The following is a 12896-nucleotide window of genomic DNA, read 5'->3' as shown; positions in this document are numbered from 1 at the left end:
TCAGATATGCATGGTGGGCCTAGCTCAGATATGCATGGCGGGCCCAGCTCGAGCATGTATGACAGGCCCAGCTCAAATATGTATGGAGGGGTTGGTGGTAATATGTATCAAGGAGAATCAGTTGTTGAAGAAATTGTTTTTAGGTTACCTAGGAGTGCCAGTATTGCAGGTCATGGTCGTAAAGATCCATTTCTCTCAAAGCCTAAGTCACAACAGATGACCCTAAAAGGTATGGTTAAAGGTACAAGAAATATGTGAAGGAGATATGTTCGTAAATGGTTCTACGATAAAGGGATTCCCTTTGATGTAGCCAATAGCCCATATTTTCCACCTATGGTCAGTGCAGTCCAGAGAGCCAGGCCCGGGGTCAAACCCCCGACGACATATGAGCTCAGTGGGCTAATATTAGATGAAGAGGTGGAGGGAGTTAAAAAGTTGATTGAAGAATATAAACAAAGTTGGATAAGGACAGGCATTACTCTCATAAGTGATGGTTGGTTGAATAAAGTTAGCAGAAAGGAGTTTTTAAACTTCTTGGCCTATTCCCCAAAAGGTACAGCTTTTTTGTCTAGCAAAGACGTATCATGGACGAAGAAGGATGTAAACTTCTACGTACGACTATATGATCAGATAGTGGAGGAGGTGGGAGATAAGCATGTAGTCCAGTTTATTACGGACAATGCGCGTGCATGTGTTTCTGCGGGCAGCAAGTTGATGGATAAGAGGAAGCATCTAATATGAACCCCGTGTGCTGCACACAACATCGATCTTATGTTAGAGGAGATCGGTGAGATCAAAATTGTGAAGGAGACTCTACAGGAAGCAAGGTTGGTGTCGAGATTTATATACAACCACTCTAAAATTTTATTTATGTTTAGAGAACACTCTAAGAAAAAAGAGATAATCAGGCCTGCAATAACCCGTTTTGCGACTGATTACTTAGCTGTGGACTCCATTCGAGAATCTGAAGGTGCATTAAAGAGATTGTTTACCTGTGAAGAGTGGTTAAATGACCGCCTCTCGAAGTCCAGTATCAGTATAAAAGTGGACAACATAGTCTCAAATAGGAGGTTCTGGTCTCGATGTTCTAGTGTTGTAGAGGCCACTGCCCCTTTGGTCACGGTGTTAAGAATGGTAGATGCTGACAAGAAAGCTACCATGGGTATCCTTTATGAAGGTATTGAGAGGGCGAAATCAGCTATTGGAGCGAAGTATAATTTTGCTAGCAAAGTGATCGAGATTATAGAAAGGAGGTGGAACACCAAATTTGGACGTCCAATTCATTATGCTGGTAAATATATATTTATATCATTACAATGTTTCAGTTTAAATCATTTTTTTATGAAATTGTAAATGACATTTTTTTACCTATATATTTTTTAGGTTACTACTTCAACCCAAAATTTTTCTATTTGACACTTGAACAACCCCACATGATTATGGAAGGGGTCAGATACATTATTGCAAGGTTGGAGAGAAGCCATCAAAACCAAGTAGCAGCAATACAAGAGGTATTATTTAATGTTTGGGTAAGAACTTCATTGAGTTGTTATATTTGTGAGGAATAATGCACTAAAACGTAATATATTTGTTTTAGCTTGCTATGTATAGGGATGCTATAGGATCCTTCGGAACTAAACTTGCCAGAAATTCTCGAACTATGATGGATCCAAGTTATCCCCTCGCTAATATTTTGTTCATTCATATATTTAATCTTATGAATTGTTTTTGCCCTTACAATGCTTTTTGCATTTTAATCCAGCTGAATGGTGGGAGATATATGGTACTGATGCACCTCACTTAAAGAGGATAGCAATCAAGGTGCTCTCCCAGATATGTTCTGCTACTGACTGTGAGCGCAACTGGAGTACGTCCCAATGGTTGCACACTACTAGGAGGAATCGACTCGCTTCTAAGAAGCTTCATAAACTAGTCTACGTTCATTATAATTTAAACCTCAGAGAGCGACAAATAAGAAGGAAGCTTGAAGACTATGGGCCGATAGACTTAGACACAATATTTGTCACAGACACAGCAGACCAATGGGTAGTAGAAGAGGAGGAGCCAGTGTAGCACAAGAGAGCGTTCCTTGAGGCTATCGGTGATGAAGATCTTGAAGAAAGTGATGAGCAGTATGAAAGAGGAAGCAACCAACCAACGTATCCACAATTCGTCGGAGATGTCGGTAATATTGCACCTAATGAGGGAGAGTGGGAAGGGGGTCTAAGAGAAAATGAGAGAGATGATGATTCTGAGGCCACCCTATCCCAGCCATATTATTCACATATCAAGTCCCAATAGCAACAGTGTAGGGATGAGCACGACAGTGCAGGTGAACATGAAGGATGGACAAGCTTCGGGGATTTTGGATTGGGAACACAACAAAACACTAACACTCAGGGATTTGAGAATAATCAGACGCCTGCTAATATCGATGATTCGTTTTTAGATCGAATCAATGAATTGTCAAACGAATTCAATCAATGGCACCAGCGTGACCAAGAAGAACAACAACGTCGTCTATCATTTTATTTTTAGATCGTATGTTACTAATTTTATGCTTTATTGTAGTCCATGTATGTTATTATACTTATTCCATGATAATTCTATGTTTATCCTTTTGTGTGATGTAAATTAAATGTTGAATGGCGGTTGATGCAGGGAAAGAACATATCAATATTCACATATTCATTCAAAAACATGAAAATTCTTAATGAAGTACCCTCATTTCTTATTGAATTCCTAAAAAACGATATTTATAATGAATTTTAATAATTTTTTCGGATTTTTTTGAAGCTTTATTCTGACCGATTCACCGGATTCCCGATCCGGATCGTCGATTCGCCGATCCGGATCGGCTTTTTGGGTCCCCTATCAGGGTCACCGATCCGTTTTTTAAACCATTGGTTTGAACAATAAGTTGCATAAACGAACGAGTTGGATCTTTAATTCTTTACGTGCGTGGCGTGATCTATAGAAGCAATGGTCTTCATGCTCATATTGCTTGAACAACGAGCACAAAATGATACTTGGAAGAATTTACAGAACTCAGTGTGGATTTAAGACAAATTTAGCAACTTGCAGTCCGAGACTAATTCAGCAACTCACAGTCTAGAATATAGGCTGGAACAAAGACAAAGGCAGTTTTGTGGAGTGTCGAAACAAGACTCAAAGGACTTTGGCAGTGCTTTCTTGATCTATGAGTTTATCTCACGAAATTGAAAGTGTTGATTGATTCAACCATGGACGAAGGGGAGAGCTGAAGTTTATGGAAGAAGGGGAGAGCTAAAGGTTTTTGCGTAGAGAGATAAAATAGCAAAGTGCGTTTTGCCAAAAAAAAATACCTGTTGATCCACAACTCCCAGGGTATTATTTCAAAAAAGAGGGTTTTAAACAAGGTTTGCAAGGGATGTCAAGGTCTGCTGAAGGCAAGCACAATTTTAATGCAATCCGAACGAATTTTAGAGAGAGGTAGGCGACGTCAACGGGGGGGGGGGGGGGTCTAAAGTAGCTGAAAAATAGATAATTCGTAGCTAGGGCAAAATAGCAAAGTGCGTCATTTGAATCTCTCACTGCTTGGGTAGGAGGAGGGGGTTTAGCGGGAAGCTTAGCTTGTGCGGGTGGTTGCTCATCATTAGGCTTCTTAGAAGCACCCTTGATCTCTTAAGCAACAATGAGAAGCGATGGGTCATTGTTATCGTTGTCACCCAATAAACCAAAGGGATTAACAGTAGACATTTCTGATGTAAAAGAAACTTACTTTATGTATAAAGGCTGAGAACACAACAAGCTCTAGAGATTTTGAGACATGGGTTTTGCTTCTATGGATACCTAGATTGAGAAAAGTGGACCTTGTTTTTTTTTTTTTAGGGTATTATTTATTATGGAAAAATTTATATAACGTTGCAACCTTAAAATGTAGAATTAAAGATGCACCTCAAAAATGCATCGGGAAAGATTGTTTTAATTTTGAAAAACCCTCTAATTGATCATCTCGACATCGAGATGTATAAACATGAAAATATATATATATATATATATATTGAGTCCAATAGTAGTGCATCTTGTAAAACATTATCCAAACCATCCATTTTCAAGATTTTCATATGTATATAGATCTACTTGATTTTAACCATTTTTAGAGTTAAAATTTTATAATTACATGTGAAAATAGATATTCAGATAATCCAAAAAAAATTTAACACCAAAATTACATGTTATGATAAAATTTGGAGGTATGCCTTAATTAGATTGTTTAAAGTTTCAACTTTATAGAAACCACACCCATCTATTATATAGAAGACGCTAGAAAAAGAAAGGAAAAACCCAGAAAACAAAGAGAGAGAGATTTTAATGGGGGAGAGTTTACGAGAAGAGAGAGAAAGACAACATCAGAGAGTGTGCAGTTGTTTGATAGAGAGTCAGAACAAATATGAAGCCGAGCTCAGATCCGGTAACCTCTCATCTGAGGTACGAGCTCAGTACTGAATCTGAAGCTGAGCTCAGATCCGACAACCTCAGATCTGAGGTTGAGGAGCCTATGGCTCTGATACCATGTTAAAAACTCAAAATATTGCAGGGAGCTCTCTCTTTATTGATTAATAAAGAATATACAAGACCCGTATAAATATACGGCTAGTAATAGTTCTGGATAGACATCAATAATTATTGATAATTACTAACTAATAATCCTAGACACCTAAGAGATATATACCCATACATATACATGTCCATACTAATATGTATTCATGATGTATTCATAATTATGTATATCGCTATAGATATCCATACGCTAACATTTAAGTCCTAAAAATAGAACACCTTGTAATATATTATCTGGACAGTCAATTTTCAAGATTTTCAAGTGCTTATAGATCTACTTGCTCTACACCATTTTGTAGAACTTTTAAATTTCATTATGAGGGGAAGAAAATATGTTTTCAGGCCATTATAAATATTTCCAACATAGAAAATATATCTTTTAGCAATGTTGGGAGGGTGTCTTACTTTCATTGTTTGTGGTTGGCACCCTATCCAAACCACACCAAAAAATTAAAAAACTAACTGAGATGTCGTGGCCATAAAAAGAAGAGAGAGAGAGAGAGAGAGAGAGAGAGAGAGAGATGTATTTAGAATCTCATGTTGTTTAGGCTTTAAGTTGCTCAGAGGGCACTTGATCTTGAGGGTGTCACTCTAATAGGCATTAAGCTGCTCAAATGGCACACTCTAATAGGCATTAAGTTGCTCAAATGGCACATTGGTAGGAACCTAGTGGTGTCCCCGGTTTAAGACCTTTACCAAAGGAGCAACCCTTTGGACCCCAAAAGAGGAACCTTTTACTCCCTGTACTAGCTAATTAGGCCCTACCCCAATTGTCCAAAGGTCAGAATATAGGCCCCCACGTTAATTCTTTAGAGGAAGTACGACCAAAGGAATCAAATAAAGTAAAACTTCCCATTGCTTTTGTGTCCGATACGCAAAAGGTAAAGGGAAAAGAAAAAAGAGGAAGGATAAAAATATTGCTAAAAAAAGAAGAAGAAAGAGATAAATTATCAGGCACCACGGATACAAATGTTAATGTCAAGTTTCCAATCCTACAGCCACAAAAGATTATGCCTTCCTGTTCCTGTGGGTGCATATCTTCTATTCACCCATTATGGGAAGGAAAAAGTTTTACGTAAATGCGAGGCTCTAAACAATCAAATTAGGGTACACCTCAAAAATTACATTAGAAAAGGTTGTTTTGATGCTCAAATATTTTCCACTTGATCATCTCGACCTTAATTTGCATGGACATGAGGAAAAAAATGGATTTCAAGTTTAGAAAATATTACATCTTCAACTTGATCATCTTGACCTTAAGATGCATGGACATGAGAAAAAAAAATGGATTTCAAGTTTCGGAAACATTACATCTAGTAATGTAATTTTAGACCGTCAATTTTCAAGACTTCTAAGTTTTTATAAATCTACATGATTTACACTATTTTTTAAGCTTTAAATTTTATAATTAGAGATAAAAATATATTTTAAGGCTATCACAAAGATTTCCAATATTAAAACCACATTTCTCGACATTGTTTGAAGGTGCATTTTACTTTGACTGTTTAGAGCCTCGACTCTATACAAATCGCGCCCTTCTCAAAAAACCCTAGTTTTTTTATGATCCCTAATTTTGCAGATGTAACCTTTTCAATCAAGCACACAACCTCAAGAGAAAAAAATTCATACACACTTTGTTCATGACTGAAAACTAACGTTCTAAGATTAAATAGAGACCATTGGGTTCTCGGATAAGGTTTTCTTGAGGCGATGATAATTGGGGTGCACATTTGGTCGCTCGGTTCTTTAAGAATCCCTCATAAATATTAGTAGTTCTATAATTTCGTAAAATAGTATGGGGAGTTCATTAAAATACACTTCACTTTTCAACTATTTAACATTTTAACTACATTTTCAACTGCTCCAACTTATGATCATAGATATTTTATTGGAAGTTTTAAATTAAGTAAAAGAATTGGTAAATGTAAATAGTTCATCTCTTAAGTACATTTTGATAAGTTTTTCTAAAAAGTATTACCACTAATGTTTTGAGTTATACATTCAAAAAATAGTAAGTTACCACTAATGTTTTGAGTTATACATTCGAAAAATAGTAAGTATGGGACTAAAAAGCAAGTGGTCAAATGTTATTTGGCCTTCACATTTTTTATCAATGGGCCAAGCAAATATTAACATTTCTACTAATTGATAAGGTCAATATAGAATAGCACTGGGTAGGGGGAGGTGATTTCGTTTAAGTGGACCAACAAAGCCCAAAAAGACATGGATAGATGTAGTGATAATAAATATGGTAATTTGGTTTAAGTGGACCATAAGAGAATGAGAGAGAGAGAGAGAGAGAGAGAGAGATTTAATTTGGTCATGGTAGACATCGATTATCTTGGACTATTAATTGAAAGAATATGAGTATACAGGGTATCATGTTTCACTGGAGTGAAACATAATGATATCATGTTTCAATGGAGTGAAACATATGAGGAGGGTCACTTCAATAGACTCAAAAGAATTAAATAGAAAATGTTAGTCTAAGAGGCACATTTATATGTGGTTAAGAAATATGGCAAGATCCTGAGTGAGAGAGAGAGAGAGTATTTGATGAAAAAGTGCCAATGGAATATGGAGAGAGAGTATTTGATGAAAAAGTGCCAATGGAATATGGGAAAAGTGCAGAGTTCAGAGAGAGAAGATATTTGATCGTTCCACACCATGCCAATGAAATGAGGGAGAAGTGGTAAGAGTTTCCTTCATAAAAGGAATCTTTTCTGTGGTAGACTCAAGGCATCAGCTTTTCCTTACATACACTGTATCTCCTCATACTCGGCTGGAAAGGGCACTAAGGGCATTTTAGTCATTTAGATGACTCCATATAATAATTCATTTTTAGCTATAAAAGTTACTTAGCTTGGCCGAGGTTTTAAGAATGGCATCGGGTTTTGGCGATAGTATTGCTAAGCCTCGTGATGAGGCCTTGGTGATAGTATTGTCGAGCCTCGTGATGAGGTCTTGGCAATAGTATTGTTGAGCTCCATGGTAAAGTCTCTGACTCTATTCTCACCAAAAGATAGGAACCCCAATCCCCACTGATATACCACTTTTTTTTTAAAATGGCCTGAGGTCTTAGCGGTAGTATTGTCAAGACCCAGGGTGAGGTCTTCGCGGGAGTATTGCCAAGACCCAGGGTGAGGTCTCTGACTTCATTCTCACCATAAGGTAGGGACCCAAATCTCCACTGACATAATACTTTCACTTACCCAAAAAAAAAAAAGGTTTTAAGAAAGGGTGAACTTTGTATAAGGTATTAACCTTGTACTATAAAAGTAAGGCGCACCTCAAAACTATGCCGAAAACACATTTTCGGTGAAGCAAAGCTTTGTGATGACATTAAAATCTATTATTGCCCCTAATTTATGAAATTTAAAGTTCCAAAAATGGTGATGACCCAACATATCCATAAATACTGGAAAATGGACAATCCAAATAATATGATAGAAGCTTAACTATTTTTTTTATACTAGAAAATCTATTTTTTTCATGTATATGAATTTTGAGGTTGAGATAATCGATTTGACGGTTTTCCAACATGGAACAACCGTATCTAGTTAGTTTTTAGGTGTACCTTACCAATATAGTCTAAGGTTGACACCTTATATAAACTTCCTTTTAATAAACGGTTCAGTGACACGGATCGTCTATCTAGATTTATTATCTGATTTGGCAGATGAGCGACCCGGATTGGCAATCCAGTCTTATTGAACTAGTCACTAAAAAATTTAAAAAAACGAAGAAAAAAAAACGTGGGGCAGATTAACCGGCCGTCTCATGGGGGTACAGGCCGGTTCCCTATATTTAGAGGGGAATCGATAGCCCCTAACGATTTTTAATCCAGATCAACCGGTTTTGTTCCAAAATCTAGATTGACGCTTTTTAAACCTTGAGCTTGACTATTTTGGCTTAGCTTGGAATGTCTAAAAAGACATCATTTTTCTTATTTTATTTCATAGAGTAAATTTAGTGTCCCTGCACGAAGCTGGGCTGATCGCCAGGCCCATTGCCAACCCTATTTTTGGGTGGTCTTTTTTCTCTGTGATTCTTATTCAACTACTAACAAGTTTCAACCAAATGGCAGATCAGGGCTTTGGAGTCCCCAAAGAGCTTCTACATACTGCAGCCCTTAATTAGTGTTTTACTCAGCTCAACTTACCTCTGGAGTATATTCGCCTTATACTCGACTACATCACATGAGGCTTCTATGTCGAGGGCGGTGATTACTTCAAGGACACAGAGAGCATCCTATTACTCTGGTCTAGTTAAGAACAATTAAACATACTTTAAAATCAAATTTACTCTGGCTTTGCTTTCTATTTTGTAGAGCAGATTCTGGTTCAATTCCGACCCACACTATTTTAGGTGATTTCAACTAATAGTGGGGATCACCTTGAGTGCTTTCCACTTTGTTGAAACATTGCCTATGCATTTCAAGGTAGAATACTCGCAGAGGTTCAGAAATGTTGTTTTGACCTCTATTAAGACTCAAGTGTTAGACATTAAACCATGAATTGGAGCTCATCGAGCACCGCTCCAGAGGATTCATGGCTCATTCAAGGAGTCTCTGGAACATAGAGGCTAAGGGAAACCTATGAATATAGTTAACTAAGAATACTCAATTCTAATCAAGTGCAAGCTTCTGCCATGATTACCTAATAATTGTTAACATTCACCAGGGTTAAGCTATCATGATTTAGGCCATTTAGCTATCCTTTTTGGCAGCGAAGTTTTCTTAATCAAACCTCAATGAGGGGTGTTGAGTGTGGGGTGTTGAGTGTTGACTGGCCTTAAATCATCCTATCTAATGTTTTAAAAAACGGTTTGGTGATCTGGATCCCTTATCTGGATTTATGATCTTATTTGCAACTTAGTTTACCAAACTGGTCATTAAAAATTTAAAAAAAATTAAAAATTAAAAGAAAGTGGGGCTAGTTCTCCCTAGTCCTGTCAGAGCCGGCCGTCTCATGAGAGAAGCAGTCGATTCCTGTATTTAGCGAGAACCTTTTTACCCTTGATAATTCCCGATCTAGATCTGATTGTGATCCAAATTAGCATTTTTTTAAACCTTAATCCCTTCTATGCTCACAAGCGACTGGAGTTGATAGTAGAATAGACCCTTGGTGAAAGCCTTGAGTGAGATGGTTTGAAAGTAAGACTCAATTCTAGGACTTGTTGGGTTGCACCACCAATAGGCTGAGGCTTAGATAATTGATCCATGACCACCATGATTTGATAGGACATATGCACTGCCCATGTGCAAGAGGCACGGTTGACCGTACTCTTACCGTACTCTATGGTTGCACAAGCTTGTTGAATGGCGTTAAGTGTGGGTTGGTTTGTGTAATGGTCATAGGTTTTAAGAATTCGCCATGTGAGAGGGTTAGTGCATTTCTAACCAATGAATGAGCATTTGTGCGAAACATACTTGGTGCCATATAAACTTCTTCCTCAAACCTTAAAAGGCATGTGGCGATATGCGAATTTAAAGCATGACACTTTTTATGCTCTCTTTGTTCCTTCTATGATTTTCTAGTTCTTTTCTTCCCCCCCTTGTGTAGGGTAGCAATAGGTCAGGATCTGGGTCAGACCCAGACGCGGACCCGAATAGTATTTGAGTCCAGGTTTTGGACCCAGACCCGATCTTTCGGATTCAAAATTTGGATCCATCCCTAGACTCAAGGTTGGGTCTACCAGTTGAGTATCGGGTCTGATTGGATTCATTGCCACCCTAATGTTTATGTGAGACAAGTGGGCTATATTTATGAGCTTCTTTCTTTTTTGCCTTTTTTTTTTTACCATCATATATGTATATTATTGACAACATTTACAATATTGAACAACATTTATGAATAACACATATACCCACATTTCTTACTATTTTACATAATAATTAGAAATTCTTAAGAAACAAACGTATTAGTAACATTTATGAATACCCACATACACTCGTAGTATTCAAGTCGGGTCCAGTCAGCGGGACCCGAATAGTATCCGAGTCCAAGTTTTGAACCCGGACCCAACCTTTTGGGTTTAAAATTTGGACTTATACGCAGACCCGAGGTCAGGGCTACCTGTTGGATCTGGATCCCAGATCTGATCGGGCCCATTGCCACCCCTACCGTTATGATTTTATCTCCTACCTTGCATGATTGTCTAGCCCTATTCCTTCCCGTGTATATGTGGAGGGCTGGCCTTGTCTTAATTTAATTTTGACGCATGTGTTACTCAGTTACAGTAATTAACTCAGTGACCGACAAGTGTCATTTTTATTATTATTACTATTTTTTAATTACAAAAACTAGGTCGGAATCACAAATAGCATTTGCTCCTATATGTTTTTCGAAGAGAAAAACCTATCAGGAGAAAGAAATGCAACCCTTCAACTACCAAAATTTACAGTCGTGTTAGGTAGCAAAACACTCAAACCTACCCCATGAAAGACAAAGGAACATGAGAAGGTGAGAGAGGGAACAGTCAATAATCAAATAAATGCAATAATCAATTAAATGCAATCCTTATTTGCCAATTGATATAGAGAAGAAAAACACATGCAATCCCATTTATGAAAGAAGGGGGAAAAAAATCCCCAATTCACCAATCATGCTCTATTTTAGTGTAGAGAGATAAGTAAATAATAGTGGGCCTAACTTCTAAACAAATGCAACATTCCGTCACAATACCCCATTCTTATATATTCTTCAAAACATGAAAATTTACTCATGATTACATTAATTACCAAAAATTCTATTTACACAATAACCACCAAAAGAAAAAGTAAAATTATACATATAAGGCCATAACAAAACAAATTCAAGAAATTGAAAAAAAGAAGAAAACAAAAAAAACTGAAAAAAAATTAAAAAGAAAAAAGCTGCTACCCCTCAAGATATTTCTCCCCTTTCCAATTTTCGATTCTCTAACTTCCTAACACTCCCACTAACCAAAATGGAATTTTCTCTCCTATTTTTCTTTTTTATGAAAAGGAAGTTACCACCAGAGGGGAAAAAAAAAGAAGAAATAACACAAGGTTTAAAAAAAGGAAAAAAGAAAAAAAGAGGACGCCTTCTAAAATCATGCTTTTACTATTCGCACCCATACACTTGAGTGGAAAATGCCATGTAACATCTCGTTTCTCATAAGTCCACCCATGCTTGGTGGGTGGAAATGAGTGCGAATATCAATCTTGAAAAATCAAAGGAAAAAAGATTGACAAAAAGTAAAACACAAGAGTAGCCCTTAAAAGTTGTGCAACCCTCTCTTCACGGCGCAACTGCCGGAACTTCACTACCTGCCCTGTTTTCCAGCGAACGTACAATTTCAGGCAATGGCACATTCCCCGACGTTTTTCCGACCACGGATCCGCGACACGTCGGGCAGGAAGCGTGAGAGGCCAGCCATGTGTCAATGCACCTTACGTGGAAGCCGTGTCGACACGCGGGCAAGATCCGGACCTTCTCCCCTTCAGCGAACTCTCCCAAACAAATTGCACAATCGCTGCCCGGCGTGTCGCCTCCATGTCCATAAATCGACACGGGTATCTGGCGGAGGGCCCTCTTCTTGAGCCCCGAGAGGCGTGTTGCCGTGTCGGTGTCCGCCTCGATGGAGGCCCGCCTCCCGCAGCGCAAGGCACACCGCACGATGGAGTTCAATCCGAGGGCGCAGATTAGGGCACATAGGAGGGCGGCCAAGATGATGACCATGTTTGTGTCGAAGTTGGTGTCGCCCATGTACGGGACACGGGGAGGCACGTGGGAGGCGTTGGGGTTCATGTCGTCCTGGAGGAGCTTACGCACGTGTGGGATCCTCATCGCATGTGCGAGCGTTAGAGAGAGAGAAGAGGGGTGGAAGAAAGAGGGAGTTAGAGAGAGAGAGATGAGTGGTGATCTGGGGTGGGAGTTCTGGATTGCTCAGAGGGTGGAGAGAGAGTGGGGTGAGGGGTTAGGGGAAGACAGCATGGTGGAAGGTTTTAGAGAGAGAAAACTTGTTATAGGGGAGGTGCTGTGTTGGGGGTTTGGGTTTTCGGGCTCTTGGAGTGGGTTCTCTCTGTAACATTTGAGTTTCTTTCTACTCAGTATAGAGAGAGAGAGAGAGAGAGAGAGGTGCAGGAATTGGGAGAGAGAGAGGAAATAGCTGGTAGCAGGGAGTGATTTAATAAAATGAAATTGGCAGAGGGAACTGAAGTGGTTTATGAGAGAGAGAGGGAGGGAGCGAGAGGGAGAGGAAGAGGCAGAGAGTTAATGAATGATAACGGTAGTTGAACTGAAGTTGTTAGAGAGAGAGAGAGAGAG

The 12896-nt window shown here is 38.6% G+C and overlaps 1 protein-coding gene across 1 annotated transcript; it reads right to left on the bottom strand.

The window, feature by feature from the left end:
• Positions 1 to 11867: 11867 nt before the first annotated feature.
• Positions 11868 to 12416, bottom strand: LOC148781117 (RING-H2 finger protein ATL78-like). Its single transcript, XM_088874726.1, has one exon. It carries the CDS (start codon positions 12414 to 12416, stop codon positions 11868 to 11870), a length of 549 nt encoding a protein of 182 aa, XP_088730852.1.
• Between the last annotated feature and the right edge of the window lie 480 nt (positions 12417 to 12896).

This window comes from Amborella trichopoda, chromosome 8 (assembly GCF_054954075.1).
Source record: "Amborella trichopoda isolate Santa Cruz 75 chromosome 8, AtrichopodaSantaCruz75HAP2 v2.0, whole genome shotgun sequence".
Classification (NCBI taxonomy): Eukaryota; Viridiplantae; Streptophyta; class Magnoliopsida; order Amborellales; family Amborellaceae; genus Amborella; species Amborella trichopoda.
Note: the sequence above shows the minus strand (reverse complement) of the source record. Positions and strands in the feature narration are given on the sequence as shown.

Excerpts from the sequence above, each read along its gene's own strand:
- LOC148781117 (XM_088874726.1), bottom strand. The coding sequence starts at position 12,416 with ATGAGGATCCCACACGTGCGTAAGCTCCTCCAGGACGACATGAACCCC.